The sequence below is a fragment of the Pipistrellus hanaki genome (genome assembly GCF_964339955.1).
Source record: "Pipistrellus hanaki genome assembly, chromosome: 2".
NCBI classification, from domain to species: domain Eukaryota; kingdom Metazoa; phylum Chordata; class Mammalia; order Chiroptera; family Vespertilionidae; genus Pipistrellus; species Pipistrellus hanaki.
Window position 1 is genome coordinate 47,984,800 of NC_140504.1, and position 25,875 is coordinate 48,010,674.

A 25,875-nucleotide genomic window follows, 5' to 3' on the forward strand; every position below is an offset into this window, starting at 1 on the left:
CCACTTACTCATGCATTCACTGGTTGATATTGTATATACCATGACTGAGGATAGGACCCGAAACCTTCACATATGGAGACGACACTCACCAAATGAACTACCCAGCCAGGGCTTGCCTCAATAAACTTCTAAACCCGAAATCTGAACCTAGCAATTCTCGGGCTGAAATCGGTGTACCATTGTGTTTTGTTCAGCTAGCAGACTGTAGGCTTGTCAATATTTAAAAATCAGGAGCTTTTATATTAACAACATAGATTTCTGGCTTCTCTTGGGGGGGGGGAAAGAGAGAGAGAGAGAGAGAGAGAGAGAGAGAGAGAGAGAGAGAGAGAGAGAGAGAGAGAGAGAGAGAGAGAGAGAAGAGAAAATCTGGAAACACTGGGCTCATATTCATGCAAAATAAAAACGTCAGACTCAGCAGTCATAAACAGGACATAGATGGGTTTTCCATCAACTGATTTCCTTCCTTCTCTTTCACAATTCATTTTTAAATCTTTAAAATCTTGTATTGTATCCCAGAGGCATTGACTGGAAATTAAACTGCTCCCAGCAGCATCCTGGGTTCTGAGTCCCAGATGGCCGCTTCTTGTGCCTGTAACAATGTTACGTTCACCGGGTCATCCCTTCTCCTTCTGAGAGCCTAACTGGATGTTCTTTCGTGTTCATGTTTTTTACGGAATAACCATCTGATCTTGAATGTGACACGGTGCGTGGACTGGGGACTGGGGCTCCTCTTGTCTGGTCTGTGCAGGTGGCTGTAGCTAATCACGTGCCATCCGCATATTTTATTTCACCCACAAATCTCTCCCAGACCCTGGAAGGCCATTTCAGTCTCCTCCTCTGCACCAACAAGGCCTCAAATTCTCTCCTTTTATTGGAAAGCGTATTGCTGGGTCATCTATAGGATGCCTTTTGCCTTTGACGGGAGTTGAAAAGATGTGAGGTGTGAGTAGACAGGACCCTGGAAGGCCAAAGCCACACTGCACTCTTCCCAAACCCTGCTGCCGTCTTGGCAGGAAGGAAGAGGCAGAGGAAATGGGGTGCCTCCCCTGCGTTATTCCTTCTGAATAACATAGCTCACCTTTATGTCTTTACCTTAGACACTATCTTCCGGGCTCCCAGAAAGCTCCATACCAGTGAACTGCAGTTACATTACGATGAACACAAAAGTCTCATTCACTGCAGAACCAAGTAGAGAGTTGCAATTATAGTGCCTTCTTTATAGTCCTAAATTCAAGGTCCTTGCGTCAGTGGAGGTAAGGTGGGCCTACGCAGTTAGGGAAAGGGTTTTCCTTGCCTACACTCTGTGCAGATACTGAGCTTGATTTTATTAAGGGAGACATTGTTTCCTTATAGGTCCAAGCAGATCCAGTGGAACCAGAGAACCAGCCAAAAGTACTAGTATTGGCTCCTCACTCTGCACTGACTGACAGTACTGGGACCCCATGAGCGTCTCTATGAGTTCACGTTCCTTAAGGTCCATCAGCACCGGCTGGCCTCATACTGAGTGCTTGTCTATAGAGGCAGGGATGCAGCAACTGTCCAGATGACTTATTATGTACTAATAATACTCCTAAATACATTTCCTCTTTTACAGATAATGATAGGAAAGTCTCTAGGACAGAGACACCTGGGAAGGCCTGGATCAAAGCATTCCTAAGGGCTTCTTGACGTTGGGTGTCAATTCTGCACGCGTGGGCGCGCACGTACACACACACACACACACACACACACACACACACACACACACCGCCCCCGACAGAAGATCATAGGAGTTCTCTCTGACCAACAATCAATGGCTCATTTAAAGAAGTCACCCAGCCCGGCCAGTGTGGCTCAGTGGCTGAGTAAGGACCTATGAATCAGGAGGTCACGGTTCTATTCCTGTCGGGGCACATGCCCAGGTTGTCGGCTTGGTCCCCAGTGGAGGAGGGGGAGAATGCAGGAGGCAGCTGATGATTTACTCTCATCTTTGATGTTTCTATCTCTTTCACCCTTCCTCTCTCTGAAATCAATTCTATATAATAAAGAGGTAATATGCAAATGACCCTCACATCCTCGTATAAGGTGGCCTTCCCGATGTGGTCAAAGGTGGCTGCCACAAGATGGACAGCAGGGGAGGGCAGTTAGGGGGTACCACACCGGCAGGAGAGGGCAATTGTGGGGGAGTGGGCCTGCAGGAAAGGGCAGTTGGGGGCAACTGGGCCTTCAGGGGAGGGCAGTTGGGGGGATCAGGCCTACAGGGGAGGACAGTTGGGGGGAACCAGGTCTGCAGGAGAGGGCAGTTAGGGGTGACCAGGCCAGCAAGGGTGGGCAGTGGGGGCAATCAGGTCGACAGAAGAGCAGTTAGACATCGATCAGGCTGGCAGGCAGGTGAGTGGTTGGGAGCCAACAGTCCCAGATTGTGAGAGGGATGTCTGACTGTCAGTTTAGGCCCAATCCCACACAGGGATCGGGCCTAAAACAGCAATCAGACATCCTACAAGTAGTCCCAGATTGGACATAATGCAGGCTGGGCTGAGGGACCCCCCTCTCCCCCCAAACACACACACACACACACACACACACACACACACACACATCAGTGCACGAATTTCATGCACCTGGCCTCTAGTAAAAATATAATTTTTTTTAAAAAGAACTCACCCAATGTAGGAGTAAGAGGTAAGGTTTATTTCTAACTCTTGATTTTTCTGCAACCAATTCTGCTGCTAACCTGGGAGCAGAGCGCCTGGGGACTGCATATCTATTTCGCTTAATCACCTGCAGAAATGCAGTCATGTGGCTGAAATGTGTACCCGAGGCGGCCATGAAGCATATTGAAATTCCCCTCACACGGGGCCAGTCATGCTGAACTCAGTCCTCTCCACACACTGTCACAGAAAATCCCTCTTGTACATATGCCCCATGTGATTCAACTATGCTATTTTGTTTTCCCCCGGGGAGATGTTTATAGGTAAGTCTTTTTTGCTGCCTAGATTGCAAATGAGGTTCTCTCAGTGTGCTGTTTATTTGGCAAAAGAAACAAGTTAGAGCAACGCAAACCAGGACAGTCCTCCCAGGCCTGCCACTCTTTGCTGTGCCTCATTTGGAGCACCTGCCCAGGCAGGCCCACCTCCAGGGGAGCAACCAAGGGAGTTGCCCTCCCCCCCAACGCGCCCCCTCCCCCCCCCCCCCCCCCCCCCACACACACACACAAGGCTGTGGGCTTCTAGAAAACCGGCTCCAGCTTCTTTCTACAGCTCAGCCAGGCCTGCAGCAAACGCCCACTGAGTGAGTTTTCTCTTGGGGCACAGAGCCTGTTGGGTGTCAATTCTGCACCTCCCCGCCCCCCCCCCCCCCCCCCCCCGCTTAAGTACACTTCCTGGAGGCTATGTCCGCACAGCGAATCCCACCACCCTTCCAAAAAAAAAACCTTCCAAAGGAAAGACAACAATTCTCCAAGCTCTGAAGGCAGAATGTTAAACTGAGGGCGAGGTGGGCCACACAGTAAATTGGATACTAAGCCAAACATTGTTAGGTTAGGGACCAGCTATAATTGCAAGAAATATTAGTCATGCTCTGTTAACCGCGATTGTTTTGTTCTGATTAAAGACGGCACACTCTGATCTGGCTGGGAGTTGCATGTGGGACCTGGGAGCTCACCTGGAAATGTACCCATCCTCCCCACCTGGGAGCTGCCTAGTATCATGGGAAGAGTCACAACCTTGTTGCAGAAATCAGAGCTGCCAGCCCTTTTCATGTCACCAGCTCTTTGAAGACCCCCAGCCTTTGCACACCCACAGGCCTTTGCAAATCTCCAGCCTGCGTTACCTGTGAACTGCCCATTTGGCATGCCCTTGTGCCTACTTCCCCATGTAACCTTTTTCTTCCCACCGAATCTAAACAGCTGGCTTATGGAGAAGGATGTTTCAGAGCAGATGTTTGTGAATGACCTGCTGCTCTTCCATACTGCCGGCGGGATTGGAATAAACACTCATATACCATTCAACCCCTTCTCTGCTGAACTGGCTCAAGTAGTGACAGGCCGCCTGGACCCATTGATTGTCCAGTTACAGCATCACTCTGGCTCATCCAGAGGAATCTCCAAATACCAGGTATACCGATTTATAATGCGAATTTTTTTTTCAATAAATGGAGTTACACATATGTTGATATATATGTGATTTAATATGTATGCTATTTTGTTGTATTGACAACAAGCTTCAAATTTTCATATGTCAGATTTGCTGAAGGTGTTAACATCATAGATATTATTACGCTTAAAAATGTCAAATTTCGTCCTAGCCAGTTTGGTCCTGTGGATAGTGTCGACCTGCAAACTAAAGGGTCCCAGGTTTGATTCTGGTCAAGGGCACATGCCTGGGTTGTGGGCTCAATCCCCAATGGAGGGCTTGCAGGAGGCAGCCAATCAATGATTCTCTCTTATCATTGATGTTTCTCTCTCTCTCTCTCTCTTCCTTCTTCTCTGGAATCAATAAAAATATATTTTTTAAAATGTCAAATTTCATGCCAAAAAAGAGCATTTGCAGGAAGTTTTAATTCATTATTTTGAAGAAAAGTGCTGCTGAAAGTTCTTGTATACTTTGGGAAGCTTATGGTGAATATGCTTCATCTCAAGATACTTGTGAAGGCTGGTTTAAATGCTTTAAAAATGATTATTTTGATGTTAAAGACAAAGAACGTCCAGGTCAACTGATAAAGTTTGAAGACCAACAATTATAAGCATTATTGGATGAAGATGCATGTCAAACTCAAAAACAACTTGCAGAAAGATTAAACGTTGCTCAGCAAACAATTTCCGATCATTTATAAGTAATGGGAAAGATTTTAAAGAAAGGAAAATGGGTGCCACATCAATTGAACGAAGACAAATGGAAAACCGAAAAGTCATCAGCTGTTGCTTCAATGGCACGAAGGAAAGTCTTTTTTTGCATCTAATTGTGACTAGCGATGAAAAGTGGATTTATTATGAGAATCCCAAACGCACAAAATCATTGGTTGATCCAGGTCAACCATCAACATCAACTGCAAGGCCAAATCATTCAGAAAGAAGATAATGCTCTGCGTTTGGTGGGATCAGAAAGGTGTGGTGTATTATGAGCTTCTAAAACAAGGTGAAACTGTTAATACTGATTGCTACTGACAACAATAATCAATTTGAATCATGCTTTGATCATGAAACGACCAGTATGGGCCAGAAGTCACGGCAAAGTAACTTTGCTTTGTGATAACGCACCATCACACACTTCAAAACCAGTTAAAAGACACATTGAAGTATCTTTCCTGGGAAGTATTAACCCACCGCTGTATTCACCAGACCGTGCTCCTTCAGATTACCACTTGTTCTGATGGACGGCGCACACACTTTCTGAGCAGCACTGCAAAACATACGAAGAAGTGGAAATTTGGGTCTCTGAATGTTTGCCTCAAAACAATAAAGTTCTATTGGGATGGTATCCTCAAATTACCTGAAAGATGGGGAGGAGAATGTGTAGCTAGCGATGAACTTTACTTTGAATAAAGCACTTTTGATGTTTCTCTTGAAATTATCGTGTTTTCTTTAATTACAAAATCCGCATTATTAACTGGTACACCTGGTAGCAATAAATTGGGTGTATATGCACCTTTGGCATTTGTGTCTTTACTGAAATTTTATCTGCCCTCTCTCCCCCACATTATAATATCATTAAAAGCAAGAGCCATTCTTTCTTATCGTCATAATTCCTCAAAGCACCTAATCCTGTGATTCACACACGGTGAACACAATAAATGCCGAGAATAACAATGCTTTCCACAGATTGTTTTAAAAAGTGTGAAAGCAGTTTCTGTGAGAACACCGTGATGGGACTGTGAACCTTCCTTAATGTTTGGCCAACACACGTGAGGAAGCATCCTCAGATTCAGCATTTGTTCCTTCTTGTACTCAACACTCATCCATTTCCTCCCTCATTCTTTCAAGAGACTTCTGTGTCAGGTACCACGTGATGGGCCTTTTGTTCCTGACTCGGTAGAGCCAAAGCAGTCATAATGTGCAGGAGGACAAGAGAATGGAGTGAGCTGTGTTTTCAGACCAGGGGAGCTCCTCACTCATTCACCGGGACCTCAGCACAGTCTCCCGCAGCCTCCTGAGGCCCTGACCTTCCGAAGGCATCGGAGAGGTCACGGCTTACCCGCGGGTGCAACCACAGACAGGGAACTGTGTGAGCAGAAACACAATTCCACGTGGGTTCTTCCATAGACAGCGTTTTCCTTTTAAAACAGCTTCCCAATGGTGTCACTAAAAAATGACAACCTCGGGGCAGATATTTTTATCTCCGCCACTGGGCAGGTATTTCTCTCCCCTGTCATTAGTGATTCCTCAGGGGCTCTCACTGCCTCCGGGCTGCAGAGGCTGAACAAACAGGCAGCAGGCTCCTAACTCCCAGGGAGGAATCCTGGGCTTCTTTATCAGTCACTGTTCAAAGATGACAGGCTTTTCTCTCTCCCACTCAGATTTAACTCTAATTGAAATGGACAGGTTCAATCTTGGTTAATTTAAAACAAACAAACAAAACAACAACAACAACAAAACACCCATAGGAATAAGAGCCAATAAATTCATCCTCGGTGTCAGAGGGAAAAAGAGAATCTGCTGCTTTCAAGTCCTCCACTTACTCATCCTGAAATGATGGTGACGGTCGGGTTCTCTTCCCAAGTAGAGCTTCATGCCTGGTGAGCAACAGACCTGAATTTATCCTGACCAGAAAGCCTTCCGGACCAGAGCAGGACATTATCATCCTGACAGGAGACAGTCTGGAGAGAGATGGAACATTTGAGCTGGCTGGATGTCAGAGCCACATCTGACCATTTTCCTCCCTCACAACAACTGACACCAGCCTGAGGAACCCGAGGAAGACATGACACCATGTGTTCACACCGCACTCCTCAGCTCCAAACCAGCAATGGTAACTGGACTTTTTTTTTTTTTTTAAGAAGGTATTAAAAATGACATTTACAGATGAATTGGTATACTGTCTAGAACTTGTTTAAAAATAGTGGAAGGGGGGTGGGAAGTGGGTGGAGCAGAGATGAAACAAAGTTGGCCAGGGGTTGATCGTTATTGAAGCTCCAAGAATCTAAACTAATAAAAGGGTAATATGCTAATTAGTCCAGGAGACCTTCCGGACGTCCTTCTGGTCAAAGCCATGGTGGCAGGGCCAAGGTAAGAGATGGTTAGGGGCGATGAGGCCAGGAGGGGAGGGCAGCTGAGAGTGATCAGGTCGACGGAGTGGGGCAGTTGGGGGAGATCAGGCTGGCATGCAGAGTGGTTAGGGGTGATCAGGCAGGCATTGGTTAGCAGCCAGCAGTCCCAGATTGCGAGAGGGGGTGAGCCTAAACTGGCAGTCGGACATCCCCCAAGGGGTCCCAGATTAGAGAGGGTGCAGGCCGAGCTGAAGGACAACCCCCCTCCCATGCATGAATTTCAGGCACTGGGCCACTAGTATATTATAATAGGGAAGCACCCATATGCCTTACTATGTTGGAAATTTTCCATTGCTTATACTCTGTGCACCTCACCAACTGACAGTACTCCCCTCCTCTGAGCTCTTGGTTTCTAATAATAAAGGGCTTTTAAAACTCCCAGCCAGAATCCTGGGCCACTTGTTTTCTCTTTGTAACACTGGCAGTTTCTGTTTTGTAAATACCTTACGATATGTACTGAAAATATAAAAACCAGCCTGCATAGAGGCTAAATTCATGATGGTGTTTTCCTCGGGGAGGGAGGTAACACTGCACCAACACTCTGGCTGCAGGAGTACAGGAAATAAAGTATTCATCCAGCCTTTTCGCCCTCCACAAAGGGAGGAAGGCTTCTGTGTCAGGGAATTCTTCAAACATAGGAAGGGAGTTCAGATGCGGGAGGGTCAAAATATCAGCACTAATTATGCGACGTTATCAGTAGCTCCAATTTTACATAGTATACAGAAACAAACTGAGAGGTTAATAAGTGACTTCTCTATAATCACAGAATTAATAAGTGGTGGGGCTGGGACTAGGTACAACTGCCACCAACACCAGGCAGTCCTGCTCTGGGCCAGGCACTATAAACACATTGTCTAAACCAGTGTTTCCCAACCTTCTCTCATGATGAGAATCACCTGGTGGAGTTGTTAAAACACAGATTCCTGAATCCCAACTAAGAGGTGCTAAACTAGAATTTTTGGGAACATATAGGTAAAATTGTATACCTAACTTAGTACTCTAACACAGATGTTATATACAGAGCACTAAGTTAGGTATGCAATTTTACCTATATGTTCTCAAAAATTCCAGTTTAGCACCTCTTAGTTGGGATTCAGGAATCTGTGTTTTAACAACTCCACCAGGTGATTCCCATCATGAGAGAAGGTTGGGAAACACTGGTCTAAACTAGTCCTCCAATTACTCCTGCCTATAGAGTTAAAGAGCGCTATCATCTGTTTCTCAGCTAAAGAAACTGAAGTTTAGAGAGGTGGGAAGACTTGTCCAAGGTCACACAGATAGGAGTGACAGGCGGTATCAATCCATCCCCCTCCCCGCTCTGTGGCAGTCCTCACTTCCCCCGGAATTCCCCTGAGAGCCTTTGGCCAGTCCCAGGATGGATAGAGCAGCCTGCAGATATTTGCATTCCAAGCATCTGGAAGGAGGCTAGGCTGGCACAAATGCTGCCAATAAAAACCACGTGCCCTAAAAGGTGAAAGAGTGGACACTATTAACATACCTAACACAAAAGAGAATTCCTGCCTGGTGGTGCCTTATCAGCAGCTGACAGGACTCGCCTGCTGCTTCCCCTCACCACGGGTCTGAGCTCCAACCAGCACACAGTTGGCCTGTGGAGCCACAAGAGAAAGAACCGGAAGCCCAGGGCCCCCACCGACACAGCTCCCATTCAGCAGCTCCTCAGGGGCCAGCTCCGGGACACAGCGACCAGACCGAGTCTGTGACCCCAGCTCCTCAAGACACACTCACTCACTGGACACCCGTTCTCTCTCGTGATACCACACAGACCTCTCAGATGTGTTATCTCCCCCTCTCCCCACCCTCCCATCCTCTCTCTCTGCAGCTCAGCTCTCAACTCCCAGCTCAGCAGGAGCCCTGCGGCCTGAATCTAAGCCACTGCCAGGCTTCCCAGCCCCAGAGGCCACCCCAAGCCACAGGCAGGCTTCTGCCTCCTGCACAGCGTGACCCTCATGTCGCCTCTCAGAGACTTTGCTCGGTGCCTCCCACTCCTCACTCTCACCCACTTCCCTCGCAAGCCCCTCTCCGGTGCCCTTGGTTCCTGCTTCCTCGAGGATCCTGTAGAAAAGCCACATCACTTGCTTCTGCTAGAGAGAGAAGACTTGAACCCTTAGGTAGGGGTAGGGCTGTCAGATTTAGCCAAATTAAAAAAAAAAGGATGCCCAGATAAATTTAAATTTCACTTAAGCAACAAATAATTGTTTTGTATACGGTAATGCAATGTTTGGGACACATACAAAACAGATTCTGTTGTTTACCTGAAACTCAATGTAACTGGCTATCCTATATTTTAACTGGTGGCCCTACATCAAGCATGTCAAACTCAAAGGCCAACACGGGCCAAATAAACAAGGTTTAAGTTTATGTGGGCTGCAAAAAACCAAAAGCTCCCATTTTCACAGAAATGTAGGTTTATCCCGAAAAGTGTAGTATTAAAAAAAAAAAAAAAGAAAGAAAGAAAGAACAAGAGCCATGATAAAATTAATATTTTCTTCCTGACACTTGGCATCTCTTCTCCGCTACTATCTTTCCTACTTGGGGGTAAATCTTGTTCGCAGTGATTACTTTCAAAACTGACCCAATTCGTTTGCCTTTCAGCATAACCATTATTGCTGGTCTCATTTTCAGTTCTTATCAATGTATTTCTAGTATCACATGATCTCTCACTCATCTAGGGGAAATAATAAACAACATAAACTGATGAACAAAAACAGACCTGAAGACAGGGAAGCATCGATCAGACTGTCAAACCTCAGAGGGAAAGTAGGGGAGGGTGGGATGAGGGAGAGAGGTCAACTAAAGGACTTGCATGCATGCATATGGGCCTAGCCAGTGGACACAGACACCAGGGAGTGAGAGCATGAGTGGGGAGGGGTTTGAGATGGGAATGGGGGGATGAGGACAAATATGTGATACCATAATCAATAAAGAAATTAAAAAAAACAAAACTAACCCAAGGTGAATGCCAGTAATTCTGGATCTGACAGGAGACTTATTTCCCTTCATAACTGTAAATAACTGCTCACACCACTATATTGTCTGGGCCGCAAAAATATTCATTGTGGGGCGCATGCAGGCCACGAATTTGACATGCTGGCCCTACGTGGTGCGGGGTGGGTAGAAAGGAGGTTCTCAAAAGAACAAAACATCTGGAAAGGAAAACACCAGAAGGAACTGTGAGTTTACAGGAGGGAAGGAGGGAACCCTCTTCACTAAGGTCTCTTTATCCCAGTAGCTCTCATGGTGTTATGACATTTGAGTTTCCTGGTGATTCTTTGCAATACACAGAACATATTTATCCCCCTTACAGATAAAGAAAACCATGACCAGAGATCAAGTGACTTGTAAAGCATCCCATGGATAATTCACAAAAGCCAGGCCATAATCCAGTGGCTTCTCGGTACACCCTGAGTGCGATTTCTTCTCCACACAGCTGCTTTACTGCTTTGTAATTGTTACAGGATGTACATAAAGAGGGTCCGACAGTTTCCTTCCGTCTTCTACGGCAGTGGTTATTAAGCACATGCACAAGAGAAGTCAAAATGGCACAGGGGGAGGTGCTGGACCTCAGAGGCCTGTCTGTCTAATGTGGGAAAGGGACCATTGGCTAGGGGGTGGACCCATCAGAAGCCCGCCAAAGCTTGAGAAGTTGATTGGTTATTTTGAAAAAATTCCTGGTTCTTCCCAAGCCCGAGATGATTTTTAAAAAAACAAAAAAAAACACAGGGGGGAACAAAGAAGCCCTCTTCCACCCCCTTTCTCTCTCTCTCTTTCTCTCTCTCTTTCCCCCACTAGTAACACAATAGCTACATTCGTTAGCATGTTCTCTATATAAGCAACCATATGGTCTAGGCCACCTGGGCCTACAGCAGACCACACAGGCTCCAAAGCACTGAGCTTCCATAGGAAACAGAATCTCTGGACACTGCCCTATGTATGAGCCTTGATGAAGACAAGGTTGGGTTTTTCTATGGCAGGACAGACGGAGACAGGACACTGGAAACCTCTGAGGGGAGCTCCTTTGATTTTGCATCACAAACAAATCCCGCCACCCCACAGCCTCCCTGCTCCCCTGGAGACCCCGTGGCACAGCCTGATTCCCACCAACAACACACGCATAAGCAGCAAATTCAAAATGGCATCCTGGACTAACACCTATTTACGAAGTACAACTGCCTTCTTACAGAGGCCATTCCATGAACGGAGAGACCACCAGACCCTTTTCTCCTCTTGGCCACTCATCCCAATAAAACACACCGCCAGCCAGGGCCTGGCTGTGTTCTAGCTCCCGGACACAAAGGGAGAGAAAAAGTCAAGAAAGGGAGGGCGATGCTTCGCTCAGAATGACCGCTTCTTCCCGGTTTTCAGATGAGGAGGGTCCTGGGATATTTGATTCGACACTCCTCACAGGGACCCACGTTTCAAGAAAAGGCTCCTCTATCCTAGCATCCCATGATCCATCCTTTTCCAAAGAACATAGTCGGTTTGGTGTACATTTGGTTAAAAAAAAATAAGTAAAGAAAGTTATTTGTCAAATGGACAGTGGGAAATACTTTCTCCCCACCCCCTCCTGACACTCACAGCACACAATAGAGGGGAAACGGCCACAAACAGGACTTAATACGTGCCCTTTTGAAGTAGAGTAACTGTCGGACAAGTGACTATAAAAATAACACCGCTGAGGAGATCCAAATTTATTTCTGCTTAGTGAATTTCCAGATCAGAATGAACTCAGTTAATCTGTCCAAGTTTTGCTTTTGTGCTGTTTTGTTTTGTTTGCTTCTAAAATTGCCTTTCTTTTCCTAGATGCTAGCAGGTTCCACTTACGACAGAAAAGGACTTGGCGGCCTCACGCACCATCTCTTAGGGGGAGCGCACGGCTGTCAGACGGCTGCCAGCTTCCCAGGAGTCCTCAGGGGGTGGCGGGCACCCGAGCGCCTGCACAGGTGGGCGGGCCGGGCAGGGGTTCCCCACAAGCTGTGACGGCCAAGGCCAAGGGCATAGGGGCTGAGCCCGCCTGCTCACGGGAAGGGCCCAGCTCTGCCACTTACTCCTTTCTATTCACCCCCTCTTTCTTCTCCCATTCCTCTCCCCCTCCCCGCTACCACACGCAGCCAGACACAGGCTCCAGAGCAGCAGACAACTTAACATGTGGTCTTTCGGGCCACAGAGGAGACTCCAGTTTCCTTGTAGAAGAGGACAAAGAGCCATACTCCATTCCCTGCCTGCCCCAGCCGGCACCCAACCATTCCCACCGCGGGACATTCAGCAGCAATTACCAGGGCCAGGGTAGTGCAGATTAGGGCAGGGCAGTCCTCCGGAGACTTAATTAAGGGCCATTAGAAACATTCCAGCAGGAGAGGGAAGCATGCAATGAGGTTTCCTTTTGTGTTGAGTGTGAGTGTGAGTGTGAGAGTGAGTGTGAGTGTGAGTGTGAGCCAGCAAGCGGGGCCTCTGCACTCCCCAGCAGTCCGGCAGCAGATGGCTCACCTCCTTCAAGACTCTGAGGATGAGAAACACTCACCTTCATTTTGGATCTAACATCGTTCAGAGATTGCTTTTGAGAAGGCCAGACAATTAAATCATTTTACTTTTTACAGTTTATAAAACCCTAGGTCTACAGAAAACATAAATTCTGGCCAATTTAAGTTTAGTGTCATCAGGTTTCCATTTGTATTAACATGAGACGATTTTCAAAGCAGGGCTCACTGCTCCAACTGCATTTAACACTGAGCCTGGTGTGTTCATTCCAGAGACACTGGCCCCTGCAGGCAGCGAGGAGCTCGCCAGCAGACGAGAACTTCAGGAAGAGAGGAGAGGCCCTGGGGACGGTGGGATCGGGAGAGCTGGATCACAGTCCCCAGAACTGGTGGCAGAGTCAGGACAGCCACAGGGGCCTGGAGACTCCCCGTTCAGTGCTCCTTCTGTCACCTCCTTTCCTTAAATCAAGACCCCAGACATGAGACTGTGTCTCCAGGGCAACTTGTGAGAGGACTACGTCCAGCAGAACAGCCCAAGGCCTGGGAGTTATCAGCTCCTTCAGAGGCCGGGCAGGAATTTCCTGTTCTGTGATCTGGGTCTTGCAAATGGCCACCACCACGCTGAGGCTGTCCCTCTTCCCCTCCCGCTTAAAGGAACGCCTGCTCTTAGTCACCAGTTGCCTGCAGGGCTCCGGGGACTGGGCCTCCCTCCAAGAATGTCCAAAGGGAGCCAGCATGGGGATCTGCACGGAGAACAAAGTGCAGGCAGCCCGGGGGACAGTGAAAGCCCAGCTCCAGGCTGCTCGGCTCTGGGTCGGCTGTGGCTCTGCCCAGAGGAGGAACAGACAGCAACATGGAACCCTCTGGACCCAGGGCCGTGGGCCTAGGTGTTAACAGAAACCTGGAGGTGCTTCTGTTTTTCCGCTATGTGTATTTTTTTTCAACTGTAAAAGATATATTACACACAAAAACATACATGCCAACACATGCACGGCCATCAAGCATGGAACTAAAGGACTGCAGCACTCGAGGCAATCCCACCCATGTCCCCATCACCCGCTCCCCCACCCCCCACCCCCGCCCCTGGCCCCTCGAGAGGTAACCACCATCTGGCTTTTAGGAATCATTATTTCCTATCATTTTTACTATTTGTGTGTGCAGCCCTGAAGATCGCAGTTCAGTTCTGTCCATCAGTGTACTGTTCACTATAGCTACTTCCTGTTTGCTCGCTTTGTTTCTATATCGTATTCAACTGCATGGATACACTTTATTTATCCTTTCTGCTGTCCATGGGCATTTACATTGTTTTCAGTTTTTGGCGACGACAAACAATGCTGCCTGAGTATTCCTGAACACACCCCCTGGTCCTCAGGTGCTGGGGTTGCTCTGTAATGTACACCTGACAGTAACACACTGCATCATGCAGAACACACTCTTCACCTCAACTACGCCACGCCAACCTCTGTTCCAAGCTGCGCTGCCTCTGCCTCCCCACGAGACACTGGGAAGCCCACCCGCTTACAGAGGAGCAGCCCCTGGTGACTCAGAGGCCAAGAAAGCCTCCTCCATCACCAGGCTGGCAAGTTAAAGCTCGATCCAAACACCTCCTCTGTAAGACCAAGCCCAAGATTTATTTATTTTTTTTAATATATATTATTGATTTTTTTTACAGAGAGGAAGAGAGAGAGATAGAGAGTTAGAAACATCAATGAGAGAGAATCATCCATCAGCTGCCTCTTGCACACCCCCTACTGGGGATGTGCCTGCAACCAAGGTACATGCCCTTGACCGGAATCGAACCTGGGACCTTTCAGTCTGCAGGCTGACTCTCTATCCACTGAGCCAAATCGGTTTCGGCAAAGCCCAAGATTTTAAAGTCCCGAGCTTAACCAGAACCAACAACCAAAATGATTGAGCTTTCCAAACTCCACCAAAAGAATGAGATGGCATCTCCAGTCTGGAGCGTACACACCTGCCCATACCGTTAACCGTAAGTAATAACCACAAATGTGCCCCTAAGAGAGTAAGTGCAGACAGACTGCACGCTGATTAATCCCAGGCGGCCACGAGTGGCAGGAGCGGGGGGTGAAGGGTGAGGAGGGGCCCTGAGGCGCTCAGCCTCCACGCACCTGTACACCGGCTGCATCTCTCTCGCGATGCCAATGATGGCGCCCGGCAGGAAATTGTCAAACTCCCCGAACAATTCCCGGATGTTGGTCTTGTACTTTAGGTCCAGGTCCAGCTGAATTATCTGCAGGATCTCTGGAGGAAAGAAAAAGACAACAATGAGACACAGACACACATCCTGGGAGGCTTGGCTATTTACAGAAAACGAGTGGAAGGTGCAGAACGGGGTCCTGGGTTATTCTTGCTGTCCCTGAAGATGCAAAGTTGGCGCTGGACACAAAGGGCCTTTCTCTGCCAGCAACCCGCTCCGCAAGACCGGAAGTCTCCAGAAACAAATGTCCCCTATCTTTCCTTCCCATTGCAGACACGTTTTATTTTAATCCAGGCGACCACGTGCTCCAGTTAAGGCCTACTGTCCTGGTGTAATTGTCAACAGCGCAGCTTCTCACTCTCAAACACATGTGACATTTTATGGACACCCTATTTAAAGCTGAAAGCGTGCAGGTGTTGCTCTTTGGGGCACAGGTGGTATATGACCCATGGGATAGAGGGGTAAGAACTGTTTTGACTTAAGCTCTCATAAGTACGTTCTGGAAACCTGAACACGTATCAAGTCAGACAGAGCGAGTCTCACAATGTCCTGGCACGGAAGAGCCGTTTGCTTCCGCTGCCTCCAGATAACTCAGGAGCGAGAAGGGAGGAGGGGGGAGGGGTTGGCCAAGTTCATTCTCGCACCCTTCACCTGACCAAGCCAGTCTGAGCCCCGCACCTATGCTGTGGGTATCAGGAGGGGACTGGACACCGAACCATGTGTCAAGCCCTCCAGGATCCAGCCCTCAGGGAGAGACATGCAGGGGGCTAAAATCAGGGAGGGAGGGAGGGAGGGAGGGAGGAACTGATGCTGACATGAAATGGGAGAGGGACTGTGGGAGCTCCAAAGAGGGGGTGCTTGGGGTTAATGACGAAGAGAGATCATAGTTCTTGGTACCAAGGAGAAGGCCTAACGGGGATCAGACCACATGAGCGTAAGGTGCAGCTCTGCTGCTGCTGAATTTTGTAACCCTGGGGAAATTATTTTACTTCTCTAAACCTTAGTATTTCATTGGTTGACGTGGGAACAGTACAATGTGCCTGGTGAGGCTGAGATGCCGAGAAGATGGGACAACGGTGGGAAATGTCACCTACACCGGCTGTGGAGGCTACAGGGCCAGGGCTTGGAGAGTGGGAGAGCTGCAGAGGGAGGCCCGAGGCAGACTAGGAAAACTTAACAAAGGAGAATACATGGGCTGGCCTCGCTGTGTGGGCAGCATGGAGAGGGGACGCAGCACCACCACCATCGGGGCATCAGGACTCCCGCCTGGCTCTTCACCAGCCTTTTGGCATTGCCCCCGGCAGAGGCCCCAGCGGCCTGAGGACAGGCTGCCCCCAGACGCCCTCTGAAGACAGGCACCCCATCTTTGGTGTCTCAGCCTCCATTCACTCCGTACAGGGCTTAGAGTCCCGTAAACACTGAGGAATGTGTGTGGAATTCAAGGGCCAGTCTCTAAATCAGTTTATGAAGAAATCACAGCTTACTATTTAAGAAAAACTGATTCATTTGTTCCTCACTCTATTTTCCTTTGTGATGCAGAAACACGAGTTGACCCTCTACATGAGTTTCCTGAAAAAGAAAAAAGTTATAGGAGGTGCCCAAATGGCGTGGCTCAGTGGAACCAGTAGGTTATGGTTCAATTCTCAATCAGGGCACATGTCCGGGTTGTGGGCTCAATACCTGATGGGGGAAGGGGGTACAGGAGGCAGCGATCAGTGATGTTTCATTGTCTCATCATTGATGTTTCTATGTCTCTTTACCTCTCACTTCCTCTCTGAAATCAATAGAAACATATATATATATATATATATATATATACATATATATATATATACATATATATGTATGTATATGTATATTTCAAGTTACAGTAGATAAGAATCCAGCTGCCCAGGCCAGAGGACAGTGACAGGGCACCAGAAACAGCCTCTCTGGCCCTGTGGGGAGGCATATGCCCCCTCCCCCATAGGCCAATGTGGGCCCTGCTGCCTGCCTGCCCCATATAGAAACGTGAGTGAAACACGGCTTTCCCTCCGGCACTAGAAACAATAACAACCCAGAAACCAGGAAAGGTGATGACCCCACAGCTCCCGGTGTGACCTTGCTGTCTCCCGGGAAGCTGCCCTAGGCCAGCAGTGAGGACGAGCAGCGGCCACAGGCAGCCTCTCCAGGAGCCTGCTGTTCTCAGACACGGCCCTGGAGGAGCCTGACGGTGACCCTGGGGAAGAACACATCCCAAGAGTCTGTTCAGGAATGAGAACTGTAACCATCAGGCGCCATAAGGGGCCCAGCCGGCGTGGCTCCGCGGCTGAGCACGGCCCTGTGCACCAGGAGGTCACGGTTGGATTTCCAGTCAGGGTGCACGCCCAGGTTGTCCTCTCCATCCCCAGTGGGGAGCATGAGGCGGCAGCTGATCTATGATTCGCTCTCATCCTGGATGTTTCTATTTCTCTCTCCTCCTCCCATCCTCTCTGACATCCATAAAAATACATTTAAAAAAGAAAGAGAAGCCACAATGGGAGGCCCCACAGCACACGCCTCCTCCGGCCTATTTCTCTTCTCTCTTTTGGTCCATCTCCTGTGCCCGAAGCTCCCACACGCGGCTCTTACACTGGGGAGAGCAGAGCCGGTCTGAGACTGTGACAGGGCGGCACTTCGTCCCAAGCAGAGACACCACATCATTGCAGGTTCTGTTGATGAGTGGGGTTATAAGAGAGGGCAAACCTCATCCGCTTGGTACAGAGAGCACTTCTGTAACATTGGGGATGGCCAGAGAGAAGCACCCTTCCTTTGAGGGCTTTTAAGTGTCCAGCCTTGCACAGGCAATAGTTTATTTCTCATAACCACCCAACATGTTTAGATGAAGAAAAAAAGGGTTAGGACAGTTAAAAACAATAGCCCAAGGTTTACAACAAACTAAGTGTTGGAACTGGGACCTGAACCTGGGTCTGCTTGACTTCAAAGCCTCACATGCTCTTTCCACTGACTCTGAGTCCCCTTCTGATGAAGGGAACCCGGGAGGCAGATTTGGCTCCAAGAGTATACACACAGAGGCCCAGGAAGTGCCAAAGAACAGTCAAGAATCGAAGGCTGGTGGAATGTTCACTAAGTCAGGATCCTGCAAGAAGATAACAAAAAGATAGAACAATCTAGGATAACAGATCTGAAAGATAGCCTTCTAATAAGAGGCCAATATACCCATTGCACAGATGAGAAAACTGAGGACCAAAGAAGAGGGATTTGTCAGGGGTCATGTATTCTGACAGACAAGAAACAGAACAACGAGCTGACCAAACGTGGAGTTTAAGGGAAGTCCTCCACATGAAAATGGCGATTTCACTTTAATTGAACTCCCAATGGTAGAGAGACCATTCAGTCAGTCAGTCAGTCAGTCACTCTTCATTGAAAGCCTACACGTGCTTTGTGTATGCTCTGGTCTTTCAAGGTCATCCCACCCCACCTATTCTGCAAGGAGCGGCCCGAATGCCTCCTTCCCCGGCCGGCTTGGACAGGCCCTGGTCAGAGTAGCTGCCTGCCTCAGGTCACTGTCACCTGTGTACCTGCGTCACCGCCCTTGCCAGAGAGGATGCTCCTTGAGGGAGGGAATGTGCTGGAAAGCAGAGCTCAGGGCATCAGGTGTCTCCTGAAGAGACACAACTCCTTCATTTGGGCAGAGCCAGGCCATGTCCGACTAAGCCCCTCCATAATCGGAGCACTTTCCCTGATCGTCAGGGACTGGCGGGGAGTGAGCCTGGAAGGTTGTGCAGTCCTAGGGCATGGCAATTTGAGATGCTTTCCTGCTTTTTACAGCTCCTCCTTCAGGAAGGGTCTGCTGAAAGCCGCTAACCCCTTTTTCAAGAGGGACTTCACCAAACGAGGTCATGTGATCGGGAAGGAATGCAGCAGCAGCTCCAGCGCCCAGTGACCCCTGCACACCGATGTGAGAAGCCTGACCAGCTGTCACCTTTCAGGCGAAGGCAGGAGGACGCGCCCTTCTATTCGGGAGGCGGACAGCCCCAAGCGCAGCCTGCACTGTCGGGCGGGCATCTGTCCAGGCTGTTATCCTTTTATGTAATTAGGAAATAAGATGCCAAGTTGTAAATGTCACTGCTGAAAAGAGGAAGATGCTTACCAGGAATGCTGAAATTTATTAGATTCTTTTAAAGGGCCCTGTTCCTCTGGCCTCTGGTCCTCCATGTGGTCATCTCCCCGTGGAAACTACAGCTGGGGGTTTTATACATGATGCAGAAAGGCTGTTGTGAGAATGAAACGTGACTGACACAGAGAGGATGCTGGGCGGAGGGCAGCTGCAGTGGCAGCCGTAGAACCACCGAAAGTTAAGGAATAAATAAGTGAGATAATTGTCCCCTAGCAAAAAGGAGATGAATAAAGAATATTTGAGAAAAAGGAGGACTCAAAGGAATAGTCAAGCATCGAAGGCTGGTGGAATGTTCACTAAGCCAGAATCCTGCAAGAAGATAACAAAAAGATAGAATAATCTAGGATAACAGATCTGAAAGACAGCCTTATACTAAGAGGCCAATATACCCATTGCACAGATGAGGAGACAGAGGACCAAAGAAGAAGAGGGATTTGTCAGGGGTCAGACAGGCAAGCTAAGTAGCCAAATTGATCTCAGAATTCAGGTATTCTGACTCCCCTAGTGAATGCTCTTATGCTAACTAGCTCCCTCTCCCACCATCCACTCCCAATATGGACCCTAAACTCCCAGAGAGCAAAAAAACATTGTGTAATGGCCCAAATGGGTCACACTCAAGACTTGCTGAAGGACCTGCATCCCAGCCCATGGAAATGTAAACCAGAAGATCAGTAAGTAGCAGCCAAAGAGAAGACACCACCATGACCCACTTTATAGCCAGTTTGGGGAAATGAGAAAATTGCTCTCCGTATTCTCATATTAACATCAGGACGGAATGTTAAAAACCAAAACCAAACAAATGTTCACACACCTTACGCTGTGCTAAATTCAAAGGGAGGCAGGAAGCTGACTTAACATTCCAGGAGCAACTCCTGGAGACAAAAGCTCAGCGCCTGGTGTAAGCGCCCCACAACCAGGAGTAAAGCTGTCCGCCCACCGCCCTCTGTTCTAGCCAGACCTGTCCACTCCTGGGAATGGGTTTGCTGCTACATCCAATTAGTTGGATGAGGGTCCTTCCAACCAGCCCCTCACAAATCTTCTCAGCCATGTGTCTAAATCACAGAAACGGAGGTAGTCGTGTGCACCTGTGGCGTTTTCTCAGGTGAAGGACGCCTGCCACACAGTCCTGTGCGGGCACTGGTGTTTGAGGAAAACACCTGTGCTGGGCAACCTCCTGGCCTCAACTGCCTGATGCTGGCTCTTGGTAGATGATAGAACCTTCAAGAGCTTCCATCATTCCCACCTCATAGGTCAGTAGTTGGAGCTTTTTTTTTTTTTTTTTTTAAATTATTGATTGATTTGAGAGACAGAGAGAGAATAGATTTATTGTTCCACCTATTTATGCATTCATTGGTTGATTCCTGTATGTGCCCTGACTAGAAATCATACCCAAAACCTTGGTGTATCAGGATAACGCTCCAACCAAATGAACTATCCAGCAAGGGCTAGTTAGCGTTTTATGTATGTATGTATTTATTTATTTATTTATAATATATTTTATTTATTTCTTACAGAGAGGAAGGGAGAGGGATAGAGAGCTGAAATATCAATGAGAGAGAAAAAATCGATCAGCTTCCTCCTGCACATACTGAGGATGTGCTCGCAACCAAGGTACATGCCCTTGACTGGAATCGAACCTGGAACCCTTCAGTCCATAGGCTGATGCTCTATCCACTGAGCCAAACCGATTATGGTGCTATTGATGTTTTAAACACTGGTTTCCATGGAGAATGAGTGTTTGCAACAGATTAGGCGGGCTAAGTTGAGCTATTTCAGGAAATGGGAGAATTGCTGCCTCCAGGGCCCAGAAAGCGGTTCAGGGGTCCTAGCTGAAACCCCCAACCACAGCACTGATGAATGTTGACCACAAGATAGCAGCCACTAAAATGGGAAAAGATGCTAAGGATCTAGGAGGGCTAGATCTGGTTTGAGAGATAAGTTCTGTTTGAACTTCAACTCTAGGGGGTCAAGTTAAGAGTGTGGTACCATCTTTACAAGGAAACATGTCTGCTCACCTCATCGTCTCTCACTCCAGTTTCAGGCTAATGAAATAGCTAGCGCCACTTGGTTCTAACAAGTTGGAAAAGGAAAGACAAGATTGAAAGTGCTGGCTGAAGATGCAGCTTTCAAGACCTTCGAGATCCCACTGCCATCTCGCCACCCTGGCCTGGACAGCACCGAGGAGGCTCTGGAGCGCCCAGGGGATTGTTCTCAGAGATCCGGAGGCCCATGCCTGCCGCCGGCATCTGAGGCTCAATTTCTCTGCACAAGTGACTGCACAAGGCAACATTCATGCCCTCAGAACCAGCTGGGAAGCTCCCCGCTCAACAGTCCCCTGTGGAAACAGGCTTGAGACAGCTCATCATCAGCCTCCAATTAAGCCAGCCGCAAGGCATGTCATCTGACCAAGGATGGAATTACAACCCTGAGTGAGTAATTAATGATACCCGAAAACAAACAAAACGGGGGAAAAGCTTCCTTTCCTTCCCCTCCCTTCTCCTATCCCCAGAAACAATTCCTGGTAGACAACTGTCAACAAACACAAGGCAGCGTGCAACAGAACAGGCCGGGAGTTATGGAAAGACACGCTTCGGTGAGCACCGGGCCCACCATCCTGGGCAGCAGCCTCTTCCGAAGGGCAGATCAACCATGCGGGTGCCTCCTCTCCCTTTCTGTTTTGAAAGAGCTTCCAGGATTCCTGGAGATAAATATTTATAAACATCAGAGGGTTTTCATCTCAGAACATCAGCGCAAGCTTCCCACTAACCAGGAGCGGGCTCAGGGAGAAGGGGAAATCATGACAAGCCTGAGCTGAGCTCGGTGGGCGTCACGAGGCTCAGGACCCGGAAGCAGCTGGAGGGAGGGAGCTGCGCAGCTCATTGTCCGCTTGGAAACACTGCAGCAATTTGCCACCTGCTTTATCCCCCTGTGGATCAACTGCTGGTCAGCAGCACCTCTGGCCTGCAGCAGCCAGCGAGGGCAAAGGAGAAGGGGTGGAGACTTCCAACAGTAAGAGGCTCATGACCCCCCCGAGGAGCTGTTTTGAGGCCACAGGACAGGCACAATCCTGATGCCTGCGCCACACCAGCCACAGCAAATGGGCTTCTCCCACTGGAAGGTCTCAGGCCGTGATGGAGAGCTGCCACTGCAAGGCACAGACCCAAGCTGTGTCCCTGGGGGGGGGGGGGGGGGGGGGGGGTCTGCAGGTGACATTGGCTGGGATGGTTCTACATCAACAGGGAACTGGGGTCACTTCCCAGCTGGGCCTTTCCCTGTCCCTCAAACCCCCCCTCCGTTCCCTTTGCTGTGTCAGGCCCAGCTGCAGGACAGCTGGCAAACGATGGAAATAGCTGCTATGAAGGAACGGAGTGGATCGTGCCAAGGGGCCAAGGCCTTGGGCACAGATTCCTGGGCTCCTCCAGCCTGGTCCGTCCATCCATTACTGCAGGGTGGGGTGGGGCGGGGGAGGTGCCTGTGCTGACTCAGCTCCTGACCCTCCACTCCACTCTGCCAGATGGGGTTCAGTCCCTCTGGTTTTCCAACCTGAAGCTCAGAGTTTTGGCAGCGTCTTTACAACGGCCTAGCATGGAAGCGGCAGAGTTGAGAGCAAGCACAGATTTGCCTGGCTCGATAGTCTGATCCGCTATCTTTAAAGCAAGAAATGCTGCCGCCTGGAGGGTGAAAACATCAGACAGCTCCTGAGTGTCTGGTGCAGCAATGGGACTTCCCCGCGGCCCCCACCCTCTCCCTCAAGACCTTCCTCCCAAGAAGCTTGAAGACTATCGGAGTTCCCTTTCACTGAGCAGAGCCCACTGGAGAAACTTCAGGGGAAAGGGATTTGACGCCACAGAAGAAAGATGAAAGGGGTTTTTTAATAATAGCCAATGTGAATAAGTATATTCATTTAATCACCCAAAGGCCCTAAGATTGGCGTTATTTTTGCCTGACCTAGGAGGGAATGAAGAAGTGTGGTAATCAAGCTCGCATGGCTGGTAACGGGCAGGGATGCAGTTCACACTCCGATGTGTTGGGCTCTGAAATGCTTGCCCTCCCTCCCTCCCCAGGCTGCCCCGGCTTCCGGGCCGCAGGGCAGCCAGGATACAGACCACGCTCGGTTCTGTGGGCGCTGCTCCGGCAGGAAGTCCCAGGCTGTCCCTTGTGCTAATCTATGTTTTCCACATTAGCAGCCCGCCCCCAGCTCTGAGGGAGGAGGTGAAGGGGAGGAAATGGAGTTCATAACAGTGATTTATACAACCTGTTAGCAGCTCTGGTAAAAGGTTTTGGTCCAAGAGGTGGAAATTAATGACCGCAGTCAGTTTATGGATTAGCTATACAACAAGTCCTTTCTTCGAGCCCTGCTCGCCCCCTCTCAAAATTAAGCCTGGAAAGCAATGTCAGCTATGACGCAGCCACAACATTTTTTATATATATACATAGGAGCTCCTGTTTTGTGGACAAAACAAATTATTATGAAAAGATGCAGTTTTGCTTCAGAAACAGTATAACATGAGTCCCCTCCCTCACCCTTAGCACCTTCTGTGACTGGGTATTAATCATATAATTTAGGACAGGGCATAATTTATTTCCAACCGGGCTGAAAAACTTTAGGGACACATAGAATGACAGGTGCAACACCTGGCCTCAATTTTCCTCCTGCTTCTATTGCCAATGTGAAATTACAGTTCATGGACTTCTTTATGAAGCCCAATGTGCAGGGGAAATTGAATTTTAGATTTGGAGAGCAGAATCCCTCTCTCTCTCATTTCTATGGTATAGATGTCCGTGGTCCCTGCTGGCCTGTCCACAGCTTATAGCTCCCTGGCGTCCGCTATAAACTTTATTTCTTGTCCCCAAAAGTCTAAGCTCTCCTTCCTGTTTGGGGCAGAACCACACTCTGGTTTTGTTCCCCGGCAGAGACTGAGGCCTGGTCTCGGCTCTTACCGCAAGCTTTTTCCATAGCCCCCTGGCAACGGCAGGCGCTTTTTGGAAATAGTGATTTGGCTACCACAGGTCTGCCTGATGCTCATAGCGCAACCCTGCAAGTCCCACATTCTGAGGTTCATTATCATAACTGCGGGGATTCTGTTTCTCATCTCTGCCCGCTCTCCACACTCCGGCTGCAGGGCTCCCTCAGCCTCCTCTCTAGCTTAGAGCATAAGGCCCTGCAACTAAGAGATGCTTCCCCAAGAAGGCTAAGTGGGATCAGGCACAGCCTCGACTTCCCCCTGGGACCATGAAGGAGTTGAGGAAGAGCAGCCGCACATCACTCCTTGGGCCAAGAAATCCACATCTGCCAAAACCGGTTTGGCTCAATGAATAGAGCGTCGGCTTGGGGACTGAAAGGTCCCAGGCTTGATTCCCGTCAAGGGCATGTACCTTGGTTGCGAGCACATCCCCTGTAGGGGGTGTGCAAGAGGCAGCTGATCGATGACTCTCTCTCATCGATGTTTCTAACTCTCTATCCCTCTCTCTTCCTCTCTGTACAAAATCAATAAAATATATTTTAAAAAAGAAAAGAAAAAAAGAAATCCACATCAAGCCAATGTTAAAGGGGAAAAAAGCTTCTCCACTTTAGGAACCCAGAAATGCCTTTCTGAGATTCACACGTAAAGAACTACCTATCCTTTTGTAGCAGGAGAAACAAAGATATATGGTTTTTCATCTTTTCAGGAGCAACATCTGCTCCCTTGTGAAAGACTGGAAAGGGGCTTGCCAGCAGTCAAATGGCCCCACAGGTTTCCTGCCTCCTGAGCCAAGCCTCCTACCAAAAGGTCATGTGCGTTTATTGATTTTCATGCTACGTTGTTTAAAAAAAAAAAAAAAAGTAAGTGATCTATCTATAGAATGATAAGGTTCCCATGTGCCAGGTACCGGCCTAGGTGTTTTTATGCATTTTACCTGATTTAAATTTTACAAGTAGGGCTCTGCTCTTCCCATTTTATAGTTTTCTCCTATCACAGACACAGTCCAGGTTTCATTGCTTTCATCCCGGTTTACCAAGGTTCAGAGGAGCCCCTCCGGCCCTGGCCAGTGTGGTTCAGTTGGTTGTGGTGTCATCTGCACAACCAAAGGCTGTGGGGCCAATTGGCAGTCAAAGGCTTATACCCGGTTGTGGGTTTGATTCCTGGTTGGGGTACAATACAAGAAGGCAACTGATCAATGTTTCTCTCACATCATTGTCTCTCTCGCTCGCTCACTCTCGCTCTCTTTCAAAATCAATAATCATGTCCTCAGATAAGGATTTTAAAAAAAGAAGCCCTTCCTAATAAGGACTCTTACTAGAGTCCTACTTACTTTGACTCTAATAACAATTACCCAAGGGTACAGAGAAGTGCAAAGTCTGGCCCATGAGCTGGGAGTCCAAACTCAAATTTTCATTTAAAACACTACTTGCCTTCCTATGGTGCAGACATCCCCGAGAAACCCTCTTTAAAATGTGTGCCCATCACAGACCCTGCAATCGAAAAGATTCTGCCTACCAAATTGTACTTATTAAGCACTAATCAATTCACTCTACTGTTTTAATTAAAATTTTATTTCATTTCATTAATTTCATTTCTTTTTTAATTAAATAAGATTTAAGTTATTTGTTTTAATTTTTTCATTGGAGGCATGACATATGATGCCAAATTGACATAACTGCAGATGAAAGCTAGAAAAATGATTTAACTTCTAAATATTTCAATGTGGACTTCCTAAGAAACAAGGGCTCTCTTATAACAGTACAACCATCAAAACCAGGAAGTTAACGTTAATGCATT

At 48.4% G+C, this 25,875-nt stretch overlaps 1 protein-coding gene across 1 annotated transcript in view; it reads right to left on the reverse strand.

Moving 5' to 3' along the window:
• The window catches only part of XXYLT1 (xyloside xylosyltransferase 1), a 159,369-nt gene that overhangs the window by 61,608 nt on the left and 71,886 nt on the right, over positions 1 to 25,875 (reverse strand). The window contains exon 3 of the mRNA XM_084871699.1: positions 14,867 to 14,999. Within this exon, the coding sequence (XP_084727825.1) occupies positions 14,867 to 14,999 (133 nt within the window). The remainder of the gene's footprint in view (positions 1 to 14,866; positions 15,000 to 25,875) is intronic.